General features: G+C 37.9%; 3 protein-coding genes across 10 annotated transcripts in view; 1 reads left to right on the top strand and 2 right to left on the bottom strand.

Moving 5' to 3' along the window:
• The window catches only part of LOC124639930 (transcription factor kayak), a 42,252-nt gene extending 38,249 nt beyond the window's left edge, over positions 1 to 4,003 (top strand). For 3 of the 7 annotated variants that reach the window (XM_047177433.1, XM_047177437.1, XM_047177439.1), the window contains exons 2-5: positions 728 to 911; positions 1,078 to 1,633; positions 1,857 to 1,989; positions 2,217 to 4,003. In XM_047177433.1, coding sequence (XP_047033389.1) covers positions 728 to 911; positions 1,078 to 1,633; positions 1,857 to 1,989; positions 2,217 to 2,429 — 1,086 coding nt within the window. In that variant the 3' untranslated portion in view covers positions 2,430 to 4,003. The remainder of the gene's footprint in view (positions 1 to 727; positions 912 to 1,077; positions 1,634 to 1,856; positions 1,990 to 2,216) is intronic. The other 4 variants (XM_047177435.1, XM_047177438.1, XM_047177440.1 and 1 more) reach the window with 2 other exon arrangements.
• Positions 3,356 to 9,805, bottom strand: LOC124639929 (sodium channel protein Nach-like). The gene is made up of 10 exons (XM_047177432.1): positions 9,692 to 9,805; positions 9,096 to 9,305; positions 8,726 to 8,855; positions 7,806 to 7,972; positions 7,274 to 7,406; positions 6,736 to 6,872; positions 6,150 to 6,340; positions 4,988 to 5,114; positions 4,561 to 4,670; positions 3,356 to 4,225 (listed from the first exon to the last, which is right to left on the bottom strand). Exons 1-10 carry the CDS (start codon positions 9,787 to 9,789, stop codon positions 4,077 to 4,079), a joined length of 1,452 nt encoding a protein of 483 aa, XP_047033388.1. The 5' UTR covers positions 9,790 to 9,805; the 3' UTR covers positions 3,356 to 4,076.
• A 369-nt stretch (positions 9,806 to 10,174) lies between these two features.
• Positions 10,175 to 24,826, bottom strand: LOC124640049 (synaptotagmin-16). 2 transcript variants are annotated; one of them, XM_047177644.1, is made up of 11 exons: positions 24,203 to 24,826; positions 23,951 to 24,133; positions 23,352 to 23,443; positions 21,978 to 22,196; positions 21,576 to 21,734; positions 21,025 to 21,133; positions 17,312 to 17,490; positions 16,679 to 16,894; positions 16,094 to 16,258; positions 13,792 to 13,956; positions 10,175 to 13,385 (listed from the first exon to the last, which is right to left on the bottom strand). In XM_047177644.1, exons 1-11 carry the CDS (start codon positions 24,237 to 24,239, stop codon positions 13,353 to 13,355), a joined length of 1,557 nt encoding a protein of 518 aa, XP_047033600.1. In that variant the 5' UTR covers positions 24,240 to 24,826; the 3' UTR covers positions 10,175 to 13,352. The 2 variants fall into 2 exon arrangements, with proteins under 2 accessions (XP_047033600.1, XP_047033601.1); XM_047177645.1 differs by lacking the exons at positions 23,352 to 23,443; positions 24,203 to 24,826 and having other exon boundaries at positions 23,951 to 24,092.
• Positions 24,827 to 25,203: the final 377 nt, after the last annotated feature.

The following is a 25,203-nucleotide window of genomic DNA, read 5'->3' as shown; positions in this document are numbered from 1 at the left end:
CACTAAACTTACTCGGACACATCAGATAAACAAAACTATGGAATAAAAATAAAAAAGGCATTTTAAAGAGCACTAAATTATTTACAACTACGGAAGAATGTTTAAATTAATATGTATGTAAATAAAGTTGTTATTTTGTTATGTTGTTGTTACGATACATATTGTGTTGTGAAAATATTTTGCTGATAAATTGCGATTGGAATGTGGAAGCAACAGAAAGATCATAACAATAAATATTGCATAACAAATATTGCACTTTTGCAATGAATTATTGCAAACTTTCAAATACTATCAGTCCATTTAATTATATAGTTGAACTTGTATGAATTATATTGGTCGGGTTCACAGACTGATGACGATGCTCCTCCTACTTAATTAATTCGTCTACATTTAGGCAAACAAGTTGTAACTGGTTGACACTCGCGCTTCTTTAGTATACATGCCCAATTACCCAATGCTAATCAAAACTATCTAATAATAAAACTGACAACAAAAAGTTTTTCGTATCCACTTTGAATTGAGAAATACTTTGACTTTTCGGACGATTTTGGATCTGATGAAAAGTTAAGCTAACACGTTCGAATAATTGTATTGGATCTCTAGGATTAGCGAAAGGATCCTGATGAGTTCTCGATAAAGAAACCTTCTCAAAGAAAAGACTTTTTGGAAATTTTCGAAGATTTGCAAACTACATCCAATACTTATTTATCTCTTTCGTCTATTCCAGTTGGCAAACCTAGAGGGCCTCCAATCGGGGGTCCCGACCCGCACCACGGCGACCATCACGCCCACCCAGCTGCGCAACTTCGAGCAGACCTACATCGAGCTGACCAACTGCCGCAGCGAGCCCACCACGCACGCCGGCTTCGTACCACCTTCCGTCACGCACGCCAACAACTACGGTATGTATAGTAAGTAGATAGATCATCTTGTTTTTAAAACGAAACATAGAGAAGAACGGACTAGAAGTCGAGACTTTTTAAGCTGAAGAATCTGGACTTAACAGTAATAAATGTGTAAAGTAATGTGAGTGTTTTTGTAAAGAATGAAACTCATAAATCTATTCGTCAATTCCAGGCATCCTGAATTCGGTGGGGTACTGCGACTCGGGCCCGACGACGGCGCTGCACGTGTCGCCGGGCCCGCTCTCCGCCAGCGGCGACAGCAGCAGTAGCCCCGGCCTGCCCACTCCGAAACGACGGAACATGGGCGGCCGGAGACCTACCAAGGCCCCCACTGACCTCTCCCCCGAAGAAGAAGAACGCAGGAAGGTTAGAAGGGAAAGGAACAAAATGGCCGCCGCTCGCTGCCGCAAACGCAGACTCGATCACACAAACGAACTGCAGGAGGAAACCGAAAAACTGGAAGAGAAGAAACAGTCGCTTCAAGAGGAGATTCGCAAATTGAACCATGATCGGGAGCAGTTAGAGGCGATCCTGCAGAGCCACATGATATCGTGTCCGCTGGGCAAGCGGTCCGCGAGCCCGCCCGACGTGAAGCCCTTCCAGGAGTACGCCGCCTACCCGGACATCCCCGAGGACGGCGTCAGAGTCAAAGTCGAAGTCGTCGAACCTGTAGTGGACCCCGTCATGGTGTTGGATAACATATTTACTTCGCCGGCTAACGACAAGAAGTGAGTTTTGTCTCTATATTCAACAAATATTGTTTAAAATTCAAATTGATTTCATTGACATTCAAATTTATTAAAAAGGCTGGTTATTCACATATTTCAAGTACTTAAAGATCACCTGGATTCTTCAGAAATTTTTGACTAGTTTTTGACTAGTTTTTTTTTTGTTTTCAATTTCCAAATATATCTTTGACATTGAACTAACGTGTCGTTTCTCGTTTTCTAGAATAATGTTGTCGGCGGCTAACCCCGCGGTGGTGACGAGCGCGGCGCAGGCGTCGCTGGAGACGCCGCCCGTGCTGTCCCGTCCCAACAGACCCAACTCCTTACAGGTGCCGCTCAGACTTACGCCTGCTGAGGTAATTTGGCTTTTATAGCTAGTACATTATAGTACTGAATCGTTAAATTCATGTATAATTTGTATGTCATTAACTACCCATATCTATATATTCCAAAAGATCGATGCTTTGCTGCTGAACTGATTTTAAATTAAATCAGTTCTAAAAGCTTCCGTATATATTCTGGAGCAATGCCTGACCTATCCAAACACCTACACACGTAACTAACAGCTCGTTTCTCATTCCAGTTACACAACAGCAAAGCTCTGGGCAACAACAAAATAGCGGGCATCGAGATCAGCACGCCGAGCAACGGCATCCCGTTCAACTTCGAGAGCCTGATGGAGGGCGGCACGGGCCTCACGCCCGTGCACCCGCACCCGCACCCCTGCGCGCAGCAGCAGCGCGCCGCGCCCGACGCCGCCTCGCCCGACTCGCACAACAGCCTCGTCAGCCTCTGACCGCTGTCGCCCGCCTACTCACCTCTTCACTCGACTTCACCTATTTATACGTTTCCCGCCTGAGCGTCGGAACAGAACCTACTCTTTCTCGTCTTCTACTCTGTACTCCCTTCGGTCTACTGTGAGGCGATCGAAACTTTCTTCTTCTCTTTATTTATTGAGAGCTATATTTTAGGTAACATACTTGCTCACTTGTGCTTTGTATTTATATCGTTAAAATTAGTGCGGCGCGGCTCGCCGCCCTACTGAAGTCAATTTACGAGCTGTTTTATAACATTCTAAAGAAAAAAATATTTTTATAACTAGATGTGTATTTCTGCAGAAATAATATTTGTGATCGAAAAAAATAAAACAGAGTTTTATTTGAAGCATTTCAGGGATTTATTTTCGTGTTGTGCTTAATGTCTAGCGAGGCTAGAATAGACGGTGCGTTTTATATTGTAAGGTATATGTAAAAGATCTCTTTTACACTGTTCACTTTGGAATATTTCGGCACAAAATGTATTTATTGAACGATCCTCAAAGTATCTTGTCATAATAAACCTCGTGCCATTTACTACGTCTACTCTCAGGAATACAATAATTACGAGTACGAAATATTTAGTTAACCATAAACTAACAGCAATATTACTTAAAGAATAATTAATATATTGATTGTAAGTTAGCTCAATGTTGATGTAACGTCTTACCGTTCCATTGGATTAGGTACTGGTAGTGTAAAATTATTGTTAAGCCTTTTGTGATACGTCCAGTGATTGTGAACCGTACACTATATGTATTGTAACTCATGCCATCACATATTGTATATCGTTGAACGTACAACATGCTGCACAGACTGCATTTTTATACTCACATTATCTAATGTTAACTACATGAAATTAACTATTTTCTCATTACAGTTAATACAATTGTTACAGTAAATAAAATATTTAAGTCAATTATTATAATATTGTAATACATAATGCTATGATACTACGGATCCGTGGCATGAGTTTCCTAGGTTTATCTAATCGGTAGATACCACTGGAATAAAAATAAATTAGTTTAAGGCAATAATTAGTGTAAGGGCACTTAACGATTTAATTATATATTTGTATGCATAACTTAGACCAAATTATTACTTCATGTGCTTTATCGTAGTTGTAATTAAAATCTAAGCCAAATATTGAGTTTATGTCGTTACTTTAGGTTTAGTTATTCCCGTTAAAGTATTATTGTCTACGCGCCGAGAGCGGAGAGTATTTATTTAGTAATCTACGACTTATTCTATGAACCAGCATGAATTGTATCTAGTGCAATAGTGCAGAATTGCCTATGGTTTATAAGCGACAATTTTTGCTATGAAGTTATTACTCAATCGAAATATTATTACGCATAATATGAACATCTAGGATTAATAAGAGATGTAATTTTTTCTAGAAGATTTTCTTATCGCAATTGTAGAATACTTTTGTATTTTTTCATGAAAATTAGCAAAGCAATATATTTGATAAAATTTATTGGAATAAATGAAGCAGATGTAGTAAAATATATATGTAAATCTGAAAATATAAATTTGTTTACATACACTTGAATCTTGCTTTTTATTTGACGAGCCCTAAAAACCTGAGATCAAAAGCCAAAGGGCTAAAAATACAATAAAGTTACCTATCCATTAGGACTGACAGTGTCATGCATCCACCTGTGTACTCTGGCCTTGATACAGGTCTTGAACCTGATGTAGACGAAGAACAATATCTCCAACATACTGATGCAGCTGCAGCCCATAAGAAGGCCAAACACGCCACCTAAGTTAGCTGTGAACGCAAGAAGACTTGATGAATTTCTAATGCTAGGCACGCAGGTTTCTAGAATATGGTCGTTTTATCGTGTCTATTCTAACTTATTTTTAAGTTTTCTAATTATCCTAAAGTTAGCCGTCTTAAAATCCACAATGAAGTTGTGCCCTTGCATAGATCTTCAAATAAACAAGAACTACTTATGGCCCCATCCGATATTGATATTTCATGGTGTCCAATTAAACCGAAATTCACTATTATTACGATATTATGTAACCGACTTCTCAAAAGGAGGTTCCCAATTTGGATAAATGTAGGTATGTTTTTTAACAGCAAGCAAAGTTTTCACTTACATACTAAACTGATGATGGACATGACTGTCTCTTGTTTCTGCTTGACGTACACCGGGTTTGTGAAGAAGAAAGACATGGAACTCGTGCTGTCATTGAAATTCAACCCCACACTGTGACAAAGCAGTTACAATGAGAGAAATATACGTTAAAAGTGACCTCTCTCTCTCTATTATAAAAAGATTTTTTAACTGTAAAGGCTCTGAAATTGCTGAAACAATTTGAAAAATTATTTTACTGTTTAGTAGCTGCACTATTCCCGGTTGCTATTGGCTAGGAATATTTTATCCGCGTACGGTAAGTAGTTACCAGAGGACGCGGGTAGAACCGCGTAGAACAGCTAGTATCTAAATACAAGCTTTCTATCGCAATTTGAGTGGATTTTAGAATCGTCACCTAATATACTTAAGTAAAACAAGTTGGTACATACTAAGGATTCCTGAGAACTTCTTTCAATGCTTTGAAGTTGCCCACGGTTATCTCAGCGCGGTATTTGCGCGACACGCAGTCTCGGGGACACTCGCAATAGTCGTCAAATAGCCAGCTTTGCATGTCCTCTGAATATTATAAAGATCTATTATGAGTAGTAACAAATAGGTATGTCTATGTAGCTGCTAATTGGCTTAAATCCCAGTACAATTTCCAACGAATTTTTGTAGCTATAGCTTTAATATTTTTCAATGTACCCTAAATGACATTCAAAACCTTGTCGAAGAATACAGGGTAAATTGGTTATATCTAAGATTTTGCGACAGCAGTATTCGCATATCTTAGTCTTTGGGAAAATTAATACATAGGTATATTTGTGAGGTCTCTCCAGTGCATTGACCTTCGAGTGTAGATAGCTAATTGTCATCATGATTTTGTAATAGGTGGATTTTTCATAACATTATGCAAGAAGAACCTACGGATTAATGAGCAAAAATAATGGTCAAAATTTGGCACAAATTACAAACAGTTTAGAATGAAAAGAATTGTTCCACCATTGTATCAATATAATGGGTATTATGGGCATTAAAGAAGGTATTTCTTCAAAATTTCTGGGTGGATGAAGACCCCAAGGGCAAATGTGGAAATCAAATAAAATTGTGTAAATATTGCACCACAATTGTACGAATTTCATTTGATAGGCGCAATAATTACTGATGTAATCTCACATGATCACATCACAAGCTCCAGATACGGAATATTAATTGTTTGAAACAGTCAATTGAAAATAAATCAATCAGTCAAACAAGATTGATCAACAAATTAAACGGATTGGGCACAGGAATATCAAGAGACATATTGCTCTATTCTTAATCTCCCATTGCACACTTTAAACAATCTCAATGACGACTCGCGACTCAATTCTGAGCACAGGCAAGCTTGCATAATGCATATGTGGCCTATACTATAAAATGGTTTCTGCGCAGCGACTCGTGCAATTTTTTGAGCCGTCATTATGTTTGGATAGAACTGTACTTTGCAAAAAACATTTAAGCGTTAGGTTTTGTTCAGACTGCGTTCAGAACAAAACTACTTTCCAAAGTTACTTTTTCTAGAAAACATATCTACCTAGGTTACTTTAACTGTATCTAAGACAAACTCACGCTTAACTTGAATAATGCAGGGTATCTTGGTGATCTTGCAGACATCGTCAGCCCTCACATTGGGCAGGAACTCGGGGAAGCACCCGCAGGCCCGCTTGACGGCCACCACGTAGCACATGTGGTCACAGTTAGAGTTGTGGTAGTTTCTGAAGAAGGGCAGGAAGCGCTCGTCTTCGAAGTAGCATTTGCGACTGGAAAGTTAAAACCGATATTAGGTCAAGTTTAAAACAAGCGAGCGAATGCTCATTTTATATACCTCCTGAAGAGAGAACAAGTAAAGAAGTCTAAACGTTTGCTGCTTATTTACCTACAAGGAATATATGGAAAGATTTATGTTCTGGTTCTTTTAAAAATAAGTGTTCAGACGCCAGTAGGTAACTTTACATTATTGGTTCTACTTCAACGGCATACATAGTTTTAACTACGTGGTGAATATTTTTTACCCTGATCATCATCATCATATCAGCCTATTGCCGTCCTTTGCTAAACGTAGGCCTCCCAACCAGGTATTGGGCAGCCCGCAAATAATCCATACCCGCCTCCATCCTTTTATTACCAACAGTATTTTACAAGGTTCAGAACCCACCTCCAGACTGGTAGCGACTGTACTTCATCAGAACAGTAGGTGTATGTGGCGCTCAGAAAGTGGTACGACTCCCCTCTCGTGTCCACGATGGCCGTCTCATCATCTGACGGGAACTCCGTCCAATCCGTGTACATTACCTGGTAATCAGAACCGGAGACTGATTTTAGTCTATCAAATGAATATAATTTCATGTCAGTCCTGTGTATTCCCTAAGACACAGGTTAGGTCTCCACTAACCTTTGTCTCTCTCCGGTTGAGACATTCCGATGTCGACTCATCAGGCTATGAGAGCGAGGGGATAGAGAGTGCACTTGTGTCTGCGCAAATGCTCGTGCACTACAATATGTCCTGCGCAGCTGGCTAATCCCCTACAATGAGAACAGCCACCATGGCCGATAATCGGCTAGGAGAACATCATATCCTGAGCAGTTGCCTAATCTCTTAAAGAGTAGGTACAGACGCAATAGCGGAAAATCAGCATCACACATTTTTAATTTTGTTAGTGAGAGTTTGAGAGTCACAAATATGAGTGCAATACCCTAATGGCTCCAGCATTGAGCAGAGTGCCAGGCACGGCGTCGTCAACCTCATAGTCTGTCACCGCCACCAAAGCATGCGTCACGCCCGCGTGCTTCACCGTACGATTCTCAAAGTTATGCTTCGCTATGTTTCTGAAATACGAGGAAATAGAGTTAGATTTTTAGGTAGGTTTCATATGTTCCCACATGTGATTTGTTCTGGAGGAAAATGTTAAAGATTATTACTTAAGAGATGAGGGTACCTCGCGGTTTACGAAGTTACCAAGATTAATTTATTTGAGCTATTTATTTAAGTTTCTGATATTTGGACAAATTAACGAATCGCTCTGCTACAGACATCTTATGTACGATAAAAGAGATCCATTTTACGGGTAAAAAATACCAGCATCGAGTGTGAACAAACACCTTTTTTGCAGCTTTAATGTACAATAATGACACATTAATAGTTACTTATGACTCAGGTATATTCGTCCTAGTATCTTTTAGAATAATCTTCAGGTCGCCTAGATTAGGTAAAGCATATTCAATTACCTCTTCCCGTTAAACATGTACAAGCTATTGAAAGCGCAGCAGTAGCCGTGACCAGTCAGGATCGGTTGGAAGAGATCCGCACAGTTGGCATACAGCACTCCTTCCAGAAAACATCGCTTTAGGAATCTGTCACAACTCTGCGGCAACGTTCCCATCACTTCTGGAATCTATGAATCAGAGGAGCTTTCTATATATTTTGTTTCCACTTGCCTACCTACTTAAGGGTTGTCTCCAATCATTTGTCTCCGCCGTAAAGTCAACTCTCAAACGGCACAGAATCTTACCTTTTTATTTTTATTAAGTAATGCAATTATAGCTAGTAATTTATTTATTTATTTATGTAACATGGAAGACTTACAGCTAAAATAACTGGAAATAACACAAGTTTAGTTAACAGGGAGCCAATGACAAGTCTTCACTTATAGCAATAGTGTAACAATTGTAAAAAGAATGAGCAAACTGAGCATGCACAGGTTTTATAAAATAAAATATGTAACTTATTGCCAACCAGTCAAATAACCAGGCTAAAATAAAATAAAGTAACATAAAGTAAAAAAATTAAAAAATAAATCTTTTTATCAATTTTTAGTGCATTTATTTGTCTTTCAACATATTATTTATATTTTTAAATATTAGATTACAAAACAAAAATAAAAAAAACATTTAAAAATATAAAAAATATAAACATTTAAAATAATTTATCAATTATTATTAACACTTATATTAGCTTCACTTGTAACTATTGTATGTAAGAAAATCTTGGAATCTTAATTTGACCCACTTCCTGGTCTTCGATTAGGATGAAATTTTGCAAACTCTCCGAGCTCTGATGACAATAGGTGACTAGCGTGTTTTTTTAGTTTTTTAATTACTTCTATTACCTAGCTAGACTATATTAATTATGATCACATTAAACTTACAGTATACCGGTTGGCTTCAAAAAGCTCCTCTAAATGTCTTAGTACCGTAAGGTCCGGATTATTCACAATTTCATGGAATCCTAACAGGAGAGGCATAGTGGCCTCCAGGTCAATTGTTAAGTTGCCATCTCTGTAAATATATATAGTTTTTAATTAAGAACTGGCATTCAGTAAGGTATAAAAATTATTCATCTAAATGCTCGAGAAATATTTATGCTTGAGCTTCACGAATTTTGAGCGTCTCTACCGCTGGTTATCCGAATTATCTTAGAAAGCAATCAAGCCTCAGATTTAAGAGTTATAGGTAGGTACTATGGCGAACTACTAAACTATACTAACTTGCTACTAAACTGTCAAATAGATCACTTACACAAGACTCCTTTTGAGATCCTTCAAAGACGTGAGCGTCATCTGATTAGGAGTACAAATGGTGATGGCGGGGTAAGGCAGGTTGACGACAGGTTCAAACTGGCTCTCAATCGTGACTCTCGTCGGCATCTCCTCGAAGCGCTTGTATAGCAGGGTAGCAAGAGTGTACGACATCACTAAAGCTACTAGTAAATTGCCCAACCAAAAGCATCTATGAGGACGACAAAAAAATAGAAGTCAGAGGAGCATGTTAGCTATTGCTATTACTATTATATGGATTTACCATGGGACTAAACATACCCGGATAAAAATTTGCCACCTATCTGTGTATCGATAAAATTTGCCACCTATCTGTGTATCGATTCTAATTTGAATCGGTTCAGTAGTTTTAGCGCATTTATAGAGATAAGGATTTAAAAATAGCCTTCAAATTTCTAGAATTTTGAATACAAGGATTTTAGAAATTAGGAGTAGGTAGCTTCAGAAATCATAGAATTTGTAAGAGCTTACTCGTTAAACAAAACGGGTGAACTAATACTACTAATAGGTTGAAGATTGCAAGACGCAACCTCACAGAGGAATATAGAAAATAGGTACCTTGATATTATATCCGGATATAAGTAGAAGTACTTGAGCCCTACTACAGTGCTCTGCAAACAGTAAGCTCGCAGCGCGCGCCAGAAATCCTCCAACATTATTGATATTTAATAATCTATGACATTCAAATGTTTCAAGTACCCCCTTTTATATGGTTGCAGTTCAATGTTAAGTTTTATCAGTAAATAATTAAAATATAGGAAATGTTAAAACGCTATGGTCACGAAAGCTAATTAATATGAATAATTTAATTATTTGTAATTTGTATATCTGCTGGGAACGAACAGCTGTGACTTGTTTAAAGTAAAGTTATGCATTTTTGTTGGTACAATACGTTTGAGAATTTGTGGTTCTGGCCTTTACTCGTTATATCAAAGGAAAAAAAATTAAAACTCCTAAAAAATAAATAAATACTTTGAGAATATTCTAAAGACTGTTACCTACATCTGTTGTAGTCCGTTGGGTTTAAATAAAATCAGCATATAGGAAAAATGTATAAAGTGATTTTATTGAGAAATTCTCATTACATATTTTTGTAATAGGTAACAATGTTCTAAAGTTTTGTTGACATTTCCAAACAATATTTTAATACATACATATATGCGGTGCTTTTATCATCACTCGTATACAACGCAAACACATCAAACATTGATTGCTCAAATTATATATACATACATACATTATTATACATTGCTATTTTTCAGGTCAGCAACAATATACTTTTTGCTATCGAAATCAAAATTCTTCACAGAATACTAGTTGAAAATATATGACAGAAAATTATCTACAACTTCTACTAATATAAATATTTCTATTGCATCAACAATATTTGTAAATAAATGTTATAATTTGTCAAGATCTAAATATCCTCTCCAAGACTACAGCAAAAGAAGTAAATATTTTATTTTTATAATATATAATATTTTATAAACTCCACTCAAGTGTGGTGTGCGACATTTACATACACATTAAAATTCACACTTAAGAACACTCAAATATCTTGTCTTTATTAGAAAGGGCAAAAGTACCCGGACATTTTACGTCAAAGACATACATTGCAATAAAGGATGCACCACAGTACACCCACCTAATACTAATCAGAACTCGTTCAAATAACTCAGTATATATACCTTTTTATATATCTTTATATACTCATATACCTTCCGATCTCTTATCACATTTTATCATACGCATTATTAACAGATGGAGCTTATATAATTGTAGTTATATATGTTTTGTTTACAGACACTTAATTAGTACTTTCTATATTTTAGAGCAGGTACTATTTTGGCTTTCATGATAAGATTATTATTTTTATATGAAAAGTATGGCCATAAAATTAAGAAATGATAGTCGGAGGAAACAAATTTTCCACACTACTCATGTAGCATACTTTTCAACTATTCTATACGAATAAAATGTTATATTAAATACTGGATGTTGAAGAAATTTCTTATAACTTATGTGATGTCTACAATTCGTCGATTGGTCGTCTTTAAGCCTATATTGATGAAGCTAAATGACATTTTGAAAGTCGAAGTTGAGCCGCAAAAACTGAGCAACCCTTGAGTTTAATATTCGAGAAATTAACATATTCTTTATTTTGAGTAAGAGAATTTAACTATTATATTATATTTATGTACTGTTACAATATAAAATATACCAGTTTATTATGATTAAATACAGAAATCTGAATATTGAATAGAGAAAGAAGAATATCTGAATTTTTAAAAATATTGTTTTAACCTATTATGAGCAAAATATAATGTAAAATTCATTTGAAATAATTATGTAGTAATGGACATTTTATACACGTGTTTTACATAACGTTGTTGTTTTATCTTATTTCGGATGTATAATGTATTTTTATTATGAGACACAACTCTGAGTGTTATCGTTTTACAACTATGTATTATTGTGATTGCAATATTTATTAAGATATTGCAACACGCATAAAATACCTATTGGATTGCGGGCGACATTGAATTATATCATTACGGCGAAAGTATCTTTCTACACTTTTATTTTTTTAATTTAAATCATATTTATAAGCTGTGGCCAAACTGCTGAAATAATAATCATATAACATATATACTTCAGAAAAACGATAGATTTACAGTTGCAGGCAAATAGGTTCCCCTAATATATAAAACGCTAATATTACAACAATAATCATTCTTTTCCAAGTCATCATAGACAAAGTACTTCTACAATAAAGATTTTTTGATCTCACCTTTATAGACAATTCTCGACTCTACACTGGTGTCATTATATATTTTCATATCATATCTACTTGTTCCGCATTCAAGCTAATATTTCGTCTCTTTGCCTACAAATATTTATTATACACTTTATAATACAACGTTAGGCATGCAGGCAATTTATTTATTTTGTATGAAATGTATAATTTCGAGATATAAGTATATTCGTATTCTAATTTCTAGTCAAATAATTATTTTATGAGTAAAAATGTCTTCATATATACTTGTATAGATTTTGTAAATATTTAGTGCGTTCGTCTTAAATTGACATTGTCTATTTCAAATAATTTTATAGGATTTACATAATATATATAAAATCTTAATTATATCAGCGATGACATATAACAATTTATAATTCAATATTATAAGTAAAATAGATTCGTAATAAAGGTAACTACGTATATAATATCTTTGAAAAAACATTAAAGTTCACATTTATTTAAAAGTACCCTCCTATTAGAAATATTAATTGGTATTATTGCAGAAGTACTGAAACGAATTTAATTTAATAATGTATTTTTTCTCTTGAAAAATGCAAAAGCTATTTTATACGTAAACTTTTCATATATTCTGAGTGTATTAATGAGTGATTGGAATTACATATATGTATTGTGATTAATATACTGCGAACTATTTTATATACGTTTTATTACTCCATAACAGATCACGAACGACTCAATGTTCTTTCAGTTCATTCGTTTGTGTATAAAATTACAAGGAAGTATTCACCGTGTGTTGTTGTGAACTCGCTCCCTGGTAGTACGTACCCACATGACAAATTATGAACCTGATCTATGAATGAATGTGTATTCGAACCAGTTACAAAATTGTTTGCATCCTTACAGTAACATTTTTATGAAGAGTATATTCAAGATATACTAGAGTAACGTCTGTACATTAAGGTATATAATATATCAATATTCAATAAATATCCTTTCTAGTATCATTATTCTATCTCACAAGTATTGTGCGCTCCAAGTCTTCATCATCATTATAAATACTACAAAACGGTAACCTTCAAACTTTCAAATATGAAGAAAATGAATTTCTAAAATGCTCTCGAAAAAGTAATTGCAGAAACGGTTCCCGTGAAACAATATACCGTATTTATTCGTTACAATTCCCGTTCAATATACTTAATATGCGTAATATAATAATATAAGCTTTTAATATATTTGAGAAATTACTTGAGATTGAATACTCGCTGGTACCACTCATGAGGCGGGCTCAAGTGGCGAGTGGTCCGGCGCCGCCGACGCAAGCTGTCCTCGTGCTAACAACGAAAGCGACACGCACCGGGCACGGGGGGGTGAGTGCGGCGGCGCGGGGGGCGGGGGGGGGAGTCCCCGGTCAGGCAGAGCTCAGGCGTGGGCGGCCGCCACGCGCTACGTCACCGAGCGTCAGGAGTCCAGCAGCACGTGCCAGCGCTGCACCTGTAGGAGACAAACCTGATGCTGACATCAAAGTTCACCAAATATGAACCTTCTTTTTGCAGTTTAATGTCACATTTACAGTCTGGGCTCTTGGGAAACATCCAATAAAAAAAACTATCTGCTTAGAAGACCACCCATGAATGAGCTAATTTCCTATTTCCCTTGTTACCTACTTACCTGTTCTGTGTATTAGGTTGCCCAGGTAACTGGGTTGAGGAGGTCAGATAAGGCAGTCGCTCCTTATAAAACACTGGTACTCAGCTGCATCCGGTTAGACTGGAAGCCGACCCCAACATAGTTCGGTAAAAGGCTCGGAGGATGATGGCTCTTGGGAAACATAAAACAAAATACCATCTCATGTAAAGACTATCTATGAAAGAGCTTATTTTCCTTGTTCTTTAGTTACCTGTTCCCCCTGTCGCTCGCACAGCTCCTGCCAGTGTCGCTCCTCCTCGCGGCCGGAGGGGCTGTGCCCCAGCGAGAACCAGCCCACCATCTCGTTGCGCTTCACGCTGCGCCGCCACCATACTGACACCATCAGGGTCACCTCCGTCAGTTGGAATAGAGCTACCTGCAAAACATTAAAGGAGACGTTCAGTGTAGTGTGTAGCCGGGCGCTCTCGGGTGATCAGTCCGATGACGTCAGCGCAGAGTCTTGCCTACCAAACGATTCCCAACTACTTAATACAACCCATTAACATACCAAACAATTTATAAACTTGTCCTCAAAACAATCCTATAACATTTTTAAAAAAATCTTTACAAAATCCTCTTTTATAATATTTTTTTTTAACAGGCAAAGTACCTCCTTGCACTCTAAGGTGACAAGAGATCTAGACACACGGCAGTGTGTCCGCCAAGTTCGAGCAAAAAAAAGCGACATACCGGCCGTGGGTTATATTACACGAACCATTTCGGGCCAAATTCGACCCCCCTATAACTCAAAATCTATTTTATTTCCGCATATCAAATTTCTAGTATCTGTTGAGACCCCCTCACTTATCTAAAATAAAAAATTTCATTAATATACCTGTAGTAGGTCTTGAGATATTGACGTCAGAAAATCGCTATTTTTACTATACACTCACTGACTGACTGACTCACTCATCAAAAACCTAGACCACTTCCAATAGTCGTATTGACTTGAAATTTGGCATGGAGGTAGGTCTTTATGTCAAGGTAAAGGGAAAAATCTGAAAATGGCCAAGTGTGAGTCGGTTTCAAAATAATGAAGGTGTTTTATACCCCTAAGGAACTAAAACGAACTAAATTCATCTATATTTATATAATACTAGCTTCCGCCAGCGGCTTCGCCCGCGTGGTGTGTTGATAAAAAGTTACCTATGTGTTAATCCAGGGTATCACCTATCTACATACCAAATTTCAATCAAATCGGCCCAGCCGTTTTTGCATGATTGAATAACAAACATACATCCATACATTCTCACAAACTTTCACATTTATAATATAAGTAGGATATCTTCGAATGGTCGTACCGATCTGAAATTCGTTACAAAGGTTTGTATTTAGTCAAAGTAAAGTAAAAATCTGAAAACGGCCAAGTGTGAGTCACTTTCGAAAATAACGAATGTGTAACTTTGATCCACGAACATAATATATGATAATATGTCATGTCAGTCAGTTGGTAAATCTAGTCCATTTAGTTAATCTAGTTCATTTCTTTGTAAGAAGCATAGTGCATATTCAAAAATCTGAAAGATAGTATAAATAAGACATTTCCTTAACTAACTTAATCATAAGAAAAAATTAAAATAAACAACCTTACAAAAATAAATGAAATCCCACCCAAAACAAAAATGTGAAAGGCTGCCAAGTTCGATAATATGGGGATGCTTCGCCTATAAAAGAAGTGAGATCTGAATAAGTACCAAGTTCCATAAACATACCTAAGTTAAAAATAATTACTTTTTAATGATGTTACTTGGCAAGTTTTAATAGAAAATGATATACTTGATTCATTGCGTTTAGTAGGTTTATAACAAGGTGTGTGAAAGCTTGCCAAGTAACATCATTAAAAAGTAACTATTTTTAACTGAGGTATGTTTATGGAACTTGGTACTTATTCAGATCTCACTTCTTTTATAGGCGAAGCATCCCCATATTATCGAACTTGGCAGCCTTTCACATTTTTGTTTTGGGTGGGATTTTTCATATTTCCGGATAAGGCAATCAAACTAAATATTAACATCACAAAATGGTCAAAATGACCATCGTTTTTAGACCAGTTTTAGAATGCTGTTAAAAGGGGTAGTTGATGGAGTTCCCAGATTGGTTCGCATGGAAATATAATAGTTCGTTGTAAAGTACCTTCCTCCTCTATGCACGGGCGGACCCAGCCCTCAAAAAAGGTGCGCCTTTGGTGCGAGTGTGGAGTATGGAATGAATGAATGAAATGAATATGAAATGGTATATGGCAGGAAGTGCATAAAGGAGTACCTATATGTATATAGGGGAACTTTATAAACGACTTTATAAGGGGAGTACACAAAGAAATATCTAGCTAGAGAGACTACATAAAGAAGTAGTAGTAGTAGAGACTACATAAGTTTGCTGCGCCCTAACAGGTTAATGTAACATATCTGTAACAGTATACATTTTGCAATAAATGAATAGCTTTATAACAAGAATAAAAACATGAATAAATCATGTTTACGGTGTATTCTCTTTCTACAAAAACCTGCATCTACCTGGAATATAAACAGCTCTTTGTACAGCGGGTTGGACTGCGCGCGGCGCGTGGTGGACTTGCAGCGCCCCATCTCCATGCCCAGCGAGCTGATGAGGCACAGCTTCACGTACGTGTCCGGCGCCTTGTTGGGGGACAGCTTGCGGAAGTGGGTGCCTTTGATTACCTGCAATTGTTAAAGAGAGTGAGTTGGTGAACTGCTGGGTTTTCGGAGAAAAGTGTGTTTTAAAAAGATTTGATGGCGTTTAAGGCAAGTAGATTGAAATGCTATGATGTTCCGTAAAATTAAAGTAACAATACCATGTCTCATATGCGTGGCAGTTTATAAAAAGGACATTTAAAGCTTTACAGAATTTTCACACAAGCGGAAAAAATATAGATTTTCCGCTCTGTTTTCCCGAGCGACATCGCTCGTTTCGTACAGGTAGTGTAGGTACCATATTCAAAGACAAAGCAATATAATTTCCAGAGGATATCCAATAATAAGTAGGCTAGAGGAAAATATACGTAAAGATAATCTTTATACACATTGTGACTATTGATAGAAAGAAATTACTTTGACAGACTTGGAAACATTTATACACACCTCCACAGAAAGATGTCCCGTAGTAGAATTATACTGCAGGCCCAACAACAGCTCTGGAGCTGACCTAGCACTGCAGCACGAAGACGCGGAGTCTGACCGCGCCAGGCTACAGGCTTCGCCCCCGGGCCCGCCTGCCCCGGGCGTGGTTACCGTCGCTATGGATGAAGGGCTGGCTAGGACGCCGGTTATCGAGTGGTTCAGCTCGAGTTTTGGGAGCTGGTGACAGTAAATGAAGAGTGAATGTGATAAATGTTTATATCATACCTATACTGTTCAATCTCATAGCAAGTAGCTAGCCAGACAAACTTGACTCTTAAAAAACAGTCGAATTTCCCATTTACTCTTTTTTGAAGTTGGTTAAAAATTTGATAATGAGGATAGTTAAAAAATACTGTGGCATAATACTATAGCAAAATACTATAGCAGGCCATATAAATAGTTATCCAAAAAATGTCGCTTCTATCAATAAAACCATGCGCCGATGGCTTCTTACTTTTGATTACATTGTATCGTTTCACATTTATATTTGACCTTTTCTTGTCCACTGCATCTAATTAGTAGGATGGATACATACTATCACTTTTCTTATTCAATCACAACACTATTTAACAGCAGTCACACCCAAAAGTTTACCTTATTAACCTGCAAGCTAGGCTGATGATGTTGCCTGGGCATCAGCTGCATCCACAAGCTGTTCTCCAGCTCCAGGTTGAGGGTCGCGAAGCTGACGGCTGCCTCGCCCAATAGACGCTGACGACGCATGCGCTCGCACCCGTAGATACGTATGCGAAGACCGAGGCCGTGGACATCCTCTGGGGGTGGGGAAAGGCGGGTATTTATATGGGTTTATGGGAAAATTGTGAAATACTGAGACATATGCCATGCTGAGGGTATTTCAAAAGAAAGATTTGTCTAAAGTAGTATATTTATAGGATCAAGTATATATTTTCGTTATTGTATGTATATGTAATTTTGGTGAAGGACTTATAGATTTTTCGGGTCTAGTATCTTCATTAAACGGATGATAAGTGGTGTATTAACTCTGAATCAAAAGGGGATGATCAAGATTCAGGTAATTTTAAAATTAATTTTACAACAACGGTATTTTATTGCACTTACTTACCTGTAAATAAGTTTGAAGGGCAACTAGATTTAGTTCAGCATTACAATATTGAATAGAAATCCACACAGAGACAAGACTGAAGCCACAAACATTGAATTCTATAAATACCGACATATATGTTTGTGTTCATAATTTACTGATTTTAGTATAAACAAACAGATTCCTGGAAACGTACTAAATGTTCGAGATATATGAATAACTAGCTGTTGCCCGCAACTTCGTCTGCGTAGGCAATATAGAATAGTCAAAATACTACTTATCCCGTAGGTGCATTCTTTCACGTGACAGTATAATTAGGATTAGCACTTAGCAATCGCATAGATTCATTGATCAAGGTTGTGTTGTGGATGTGACCATTTATCTAAACAAAAGAAGTAAAGTTTGTGACGTTGTTCAGCCAATTCGGAAAATTATTACGTATGGTGCGTAAGTAATTTTTACAGGAAACAGCTATAATCTATGTCTACATGCTTTGAGTCTGACAAAGCTGTCATTTGTACATTTTCTGCAGCTGCTGTGACTAATCAGAAGCCAGAAAGTCTGTCAGACTTACCATGGATATCGTCTTGTGTAGTTGACTGGATTGAAGATAGGTAGACAGGTAGTCGCTCCAAGCAAAATATTGGTACTCAAACAGATTCGGTGACTGGAAGGCAACACCAACATAGTTGGGGAATAGCTGGATGGATGATAAAATGAGTCATCATCATCAGCAGGCGCATAGGGTAGGATAGTTTCACTACTGGGGAGAAACACTTGTATGACGGGGATTTTTTGTGCACTTACTCACTATGGTAAGGCTGACCCCACATTAGGCGTGCGCGATCCTCGGGCGTGTGAGTAGCGCGGGCGTCGCGAGCACGCTGTATGAACGTCGCGTTTTGCTGCCCTGCGGCATGTGTGAAGAGTGCAAGCGACGCGCTCGCGGCGAGCACGCGGCGCTCGGGTTGCGTTCTTACCCCTTCGCCCGCTATCCCCGCCGCCCGCTAAACGCCTTAGCAGTTAAACGTCAAGGAGAGCGGCGCGTGCAGCAAAAAGCGACGCACGCGCGGCGCCCGCGCTACTCACACGCCCGAGGATCGCGCACGCCTAATGTGGGGGAGGCCTAAGCCAGGACTCCACCAAAATGTTTGCATTAGTTTACGAATAGGCAAAATGTACGTATCTGTGAGAGTCCACTTCATGTGTTCGTACTCGAAACCTGCAGTTTTGCCAAGATTTTCAAAATGTACGCTTGCAATTTGTCATTTCTTGGTGGAGCCAGCAAATCGAAAGTAACATAAGTGTTGTATACTGTGCGTCACTACCGCACACCGGGAAAATTTCGCTATTGCGGAGGACGTTTATATACCATATTTTGTGTCACACAGGACGACAGTAAGTATCCACCGAAACACTTTCAAAGATCTGATGAACGAACAAATCAGACCTGACTTGGTCATCTGGGGCCAATCAGAGCTCTACGAAGCGATCATATGCTTTGGCTCCTACTGTTATAGTGGTTTCTGAAAATTTATTCACCTCATTCAACGATGAATGTAATTCTGATGGTACTATTAAGAACACTTGCTTAGCGCAGAAGCTGACGTTGGCAGGTCGACTCTTTTGACTTCTCGAATAGGATACCATTGGTTTTTGTGCAATGCACACCTGCAATGCATGCTGGATTAGGATATGATACAGATGGATAGGATTTGCAACAGAAAACAATTCTGTCTTTGTGATTGAATTACATCAAACGTAGTTTTATATAAAAGGTGTTTTTTTAGACTTGGCTCGGGTCTTACTGAGACTGTTCGTAATCGTGACCAGTGTATTTGCGATCAGAAGTTGAAAGTAAGCATGTCTCTGGTATGCGACGCGCAATTTGTACGTTTTCAGACGCATAAAGCATTTTACGTGTGTATGGTATTAAATCGAGAAAGCTCCCATTTCGTATCTGCACTTTGTATCTGGGTTTGTTCTTAAAGCTACAGAATCCTACATTACCTACCTACCTCACGCTTAGCAGCGCTTGCGAGAGACAGATCCTCCTTTCTTCTAGGATTAAGTTTACATATTTTGCATCAGAAAAATAATTAAGGTCTACTTAATACTACTCACTCAAAGTAATTTGTTTTAAGGCCACCACATTAGTGGAAGATAAGCTAAACTATGTTAATGAAAAAATCCTGATATGAACTCCATCTGTAACTTTAAATGATAATTAATTGTTATACTAAAGTCATCATTTTTGACATAATGTTCAAAAAATAATTTAGATGGCACCGTTTTAAATTTGGCTGAGAACTATTAATTTTCCTTTCATCAAGGTAATAATTATAATTGGATTTTGATGTGGCACGGCAAACTGACAAACACTATTGAAATGTCTATCGAAAAATTACACTACCTGTTAAAATATGGTGAATTACGGAAAATACACAACTCCATCTGTTGGAATAATAATCCTCTATAAAGAATGTATGGTAATTTATTGTCATTTACCACCTCGCTCCTTTGACAAATTTCATGTATTTTATTTAACACAGATTACCACAGATGGAGCTACTTTAACCTTGGCTAAACGAAATTTTCATTTTTTTTTTCTTCCGAAGTTACTTATGAAGGTGTGATTTTCTGTGTAAAGATTAATAATAGGCCGATCAACTAATATAAGTACAACATTCAAATGTACAGTTTTGACAAACAGGTTGCGTGTCGTAATATTTTACATCTTGAATTCACAAAATTAATCATATCTTTTGATAGAGTGAATCGATTTCGATGAAACAAAAACTAAGTAATACCCCAAGTTACGTAGAATTTTCGTATATAAGCATTGTCTGCATTGAATTCGTAGATTTTACGTGAATCCCGAACAAACAAACAGATAAACAGACAAACAGACAAAAATGACAAAAATGATGGAAATGGGTTCTGTTAGTTATCCTTTAACATGCTGGCTATTTTTTTTGTCAATTTCTTCAATGTACAAAAATTACTTTTCTACAGATTTATTATATGTATAGATGTATAGATTATTTAGTCGATTAAATATGTTTACATTGTAGCTCTTTTGAAATTAAATTTCCTATAGCATAATTTGACTACGAGCGACGGTCAAAAACATAAAACATGCAGCATGAAACATCAAATATTGTCGTGATTTTAATCCGACTGCCAATAAAAAAAGGGTAATTAAAAAAGTTTTTAAATATACCTAGAACATTTTTCTATTTACCTGGATTAATTTTATGAAACACGAAGCTCTCCATATATTGTGGATTTTCGCCATTTCGTATTTTCGATTTGTATTTCTGCTTTTTCAATGGCAAAAGCACTACGCGAACCTGAAAAAAATAGGATAAGGAAAAGACATACTGTTCCCATAATCATTGCATTACAATATTGGAATATCAGCTTTCAATTACCACCTTATGTTGATTAGAAACAAGGGTCATATTTGATTGTCACAAAATTAATCATCAAGGCGAAACAATGTTGTGGAATAATCGATATCAATAAATAGAGTTCTACATAATCTGGAACGTGAAAAGTATTTCTGGATCTACTAACTAATCTGTCTAAGATAAAAACGAAAGTATAAGGGTGGATTTTATCAGTAAAAGTCTGACCCCTGTGACGTCTGATAATTTCCTATGTTATAAAAAGAGTTTCTATTTTTTTGTAGTGCGTGTGACCATGTTAACACAGCACTAGACATAAGACAATGCTCATCTACTTTTTTAACTGGCCTTCCTTCTTCCTCCTTGAATCTAACTAGCACAATACCTGGCTCTGCAATATCTGTCCTTGGCTCCTCTGCGGCAAGGACCTGGCCTGCAGTATGTGCACCGTCATGCTGCGCACCGGTGCATCGTACAGCAACGTCAGCTCTAGCGAGCCCCGCTCTTGAGAACTGCTGCTCTCGCCACAGAGGAGGGACGTGTCCTGTTGAAGATAAGCAATTGGGTATAGGATAAATGTGAATGTGGCTGTAGAAAATTTAAAATAGGACAATGAACGTAGGACTTATTGCGGTATGAAGCAAGAAAGACACGAAAGGGAAAGGGAGGGTCTGGGAAATCTAGACTACAGAATTTTAAATCAAAAGTTAACACAAAAAGAAAAGAAAATACTCGGACCGTGGCATGACTAAGTACAAAGTTTTATAAGAAATAATTAAGAACTTACATTATGAGCAATAACATCGCTATCAACACTGCTCTGAGCCTCCAACGTATGCATATACTCAGTCCTCTTCGGCACCACTTCATCGATCCTGGTCTCTCGGAGCGTGGTCTCCCGAAGACTGGTTTCTCTCAGCTTGGTCTCTACTAGTTCAACGTCGAGCTTCGCGGCTGCCGCGTTCTCGTTCTTCTCTTCGTAGTGGCATTCCACCTCCTCCTTATCCTGAGGATTTGACAATTTTAAAGGTCTTCTGCAACTAGGAATGCTGTAAGATTTACCCATTTACCGCAGCCGACGCTATTATTCAGTAATTGTTGCTCCAAGTGTGCTGAATCTAGATTCAAATTGCACGATGATTGTTTACGATCAATCTCTGGCTGTCGAAATGTTTATGAATGGTGGAATACTGCGGCCTGCAACATCTTAGACTTGGAACATTGATAACAGATACAAATGAACGCCACAGGTCGGGCGCTATCCCGCTGCTGTAAGAGATCAAAGTCGTACTAAAATTGTAATCCTGACCGCTGAAGGTAGGTGTCTGGTGGGTGTTGCAGGACACAGTATTCTAAAGAAATATATGGACAGCTCAAAAATCCAAGTAATTTTTAAGGCGTGAGAAGTGATTAATACATTTATTAGTAAAAACAGACAGGAAGACGTGTACAGAACGAAATGTAAGTAAAAACGATTAGAAAAATGACATGCTATACAACTTTGTAAAACTAAAATGCTACGTAGATAGTGAATAATGTGAAGAAACTCTTATAAAATGCAGCGCTTATCAGGTCTTCTAATGAATATCTCGTTTACAATTCATGACTATCGCGCAGTGGCTGAGGAATTCTCCAGAGAAATCCCTCATCGTGAGGTATTCCATCTGAGAGAGCTGATTTTATCCGTCGAAGAGATTTATTCTGTGTTAAATAATAATAATGAGAAATTATTGCTATAAATGCCGCGATGTTATAATTCGTCCGTTTCACGCGCGGATTTCAGTCAAACCAAATCTGTGGGCTATATTTATAATTCAGACACTGGAATTTCGTACATTTCCAAATGATGCAACCAGGATAACAGGATATTGCGCAGTTGGAAGTTAAATTATGTAAATTATTGCAACTCCGTTTAAATCCGGATATTCGTTTGAGTTAATACGGGTGGGTATGTGTAGGTTGGCCTAAATACCGATGTTAAGTGAGCGGTTTATTAACTGTTTAAAATTGACATTACGGTGGACGGTGGATGACTAATAAGTTCCAAGTAGCTTTTCTATGAAGACTTCACAAATTCGGAATGCAAACATTAACATAATAAAAGCATGAAACTAGTTACAGAGCGGAAGAAATGAAAATGTCGAACTTTCTACTGTCTCACCTGTTGGATGCGCAAACGCAGCTCTTCATCCGAGTCGGACGCCTCGAACGTGAATATTCGTTCGGGGTAATGGTTCGGTTTCGACAAAGCATCTATAACAACACAGACGTACGGACAACGTCAATCGATATACAATAATGCCCTAACCCGAACTAAACTACTCTAGCTCTTCGCTAAGTACTAGAAGGTAACGTCTTCTACGTTTCTATGCGTGTAAACAAACACCTAGATATATAACAATTATAAAGAAATTAATACGAGACCTTGATGACGCACACGACGCCCTTGGAGGTACATTACTAAATGAATGTTAGTCCACTATGTACTACACAATAACGCTTTCACAAATGACTTCGCTCTATAACGAAATCCAAATGTTAATAATTAATCACAAAATCAATAGCAATAGGTTTATTTATAAAGGTGAAGGATTTTTTATTTCTATACTTGGAATTGAAAGAGGAAAATATTATAAGTAATGTGACTTTTAACATCTATTGAGTTAGCGACAAAGAAAACTTTCGTACCGCACTAATGAGATATGACAAGACATACAGTAGCTTAGTAACACAGAAGCAAAACAAAGGGTTGGTGCTTACCAAACTGAGCATTGTCGAGGGGCAGGCAGGGGGCGGCCTGGCGCGGGTTCACGGCGAGGATGTCATCGCAGCACTTGCGGCTGAAGACCGCGGCGTAGCACCAGCGCCGGCCCAGGAACAGCAGCACCACCAGCACCACCACGGCGAACGCCGCGACCGCGCTTATGTACGCAGTCGCCTCCACTGTGCACACAAGCCACGCTCAACACTCCGCCAACGACTTCAACACGACCTTGTCACAAACATGTTTACCATTAGTCGGGTTGATGACGCCGATGTTGGCCACCATCCTGGCTCACTGCGAGCCCGCGGGCCGCATCGCTGCGCGCCCAGCTCCCGCGCCCTCGCTCGCACTGCCAGTCGCGCTCCTCTCAAACATTCGACGAATATATTCCTTCGATATAATGCGACAATAAAGCGAACTGAGGGAAATAATTGGGATGTGTTGGCACGGTCGGGCTGTCAAAGTGGTGCACATGCGCTGTACGCGAGGGGCACGACGGGGCGTGTGGAATATTCTGCGCGGCTATAGGACGAAGGACCTCGCATACAGGTGTACTTCGTGTCTATATAAATATACATAGTTCGAGGAGCTTGTCGTCAAGGCCGAGGGCGGCACGTGCCCTCGCACCCTTCGTTATACATACCTATACGTAGTACCTACATCAATATGACAGGAGCAGACTGACAAGGTTTGCATAAGTAACGACTTAGAAGGCGTTAATAAACTCATCTAGGACGGAAAGTTAGTGTTAAGGTACATAGATTATAATTTACATTATTATAATTGGGAAGAACATGGCAACATCACTGCCATAAATCATTCGTAAAGTTAAAGGAAATTCCTATGAGTACACATACACCTATGTACGCACATACGGTTAATACCTACATCGCAGCAGTGTTGCAATTAGGACATTGGAGATCTGCCAGAGCTATAGAACTGCAGTATAGTACGTCACCCACACTTAAACCGACGAGGATTTATGTAAATATAAAATAAACAATACAGTGAGTGAGGAAGGCTTTTAGCAAATTAAACATTATTCAGGCTCTGTGTAAATCAGTAAATATATTCTTATTGGATATACATGGCCCTTTGGAATAAATTGCAGACACGCGTGAGACAAGATGAAATAAAAACCCCTAGGTACGCTTTATACATAAATCCAAGTAATTTGTTTCTGGATTAGAGTTCTAAATGCGATGCTATAAAATGTATGGCGATTTAATTCAAGGCGCGTCGCTTCCAA

Source organism: Helicoverpa zea, chromosome 20, assembly GCF_022581195.2.
Source record: "Helicoverpa zea isolate HzStark_Cry1AcR chromosome 20, ilHelZeax1.1, whole genome shotgun sequence".
NCBI classification, from domain to species: domain Eukaryota; kingdom Metazoa; phylum Arthropoda; class Insecta; order Lepidoptera; family Noctuidae; genus Helicoverpa; species Helicoverpa zea.
The sequence above is the reverse complement of the archived record's forward strand: the minus strand, read 5'-3'. Positions and strand labels throughout refer to the sequence as shown.

Coding starts and splice junctions, on each gene's coding strand:
- LOC124639929 (XM_047177432.1), bottom strand. CDS start 9,789: ATGTTGGAGGATTTCTGGCGCGCGCTGCGAGCTTACTGTTTGCAGAGC. Junction 7,973..8,725: donor TTGAAGCCAACCGGTATACT/GTAAGTTTAATG, acceptor TCTGATTCATAG/ATTCCAGAAGTGATGGGAAC. Junction 4,671..4,987: donor GAAGTTCTCAGGAATCCTTA/GTATGTACCAAC, acceptor GCTTTGTCACAG/TGTGGGGTTGAATTTCAATG.
- LOC124640049 (XM_047177644.1), bottom strand. CDS start 24,239: ATGGTGGCCAACATCGGCGTCATCAACCCGACTAATG. Junction 24,134..24,202: donor CGTCATCAACCCGACTAATG/GTAAACATGTTT, acceptor TTGTGTGCACAG/TGGAGGCGACTGCGTACATA. Junction 22,197..23,351: donor TGCGTTTGCGCATCCAACAG/GTGAGACAGTAG, acceptor TCAAATCCTCAG/GATAAGGAGGAGGTGGAATG.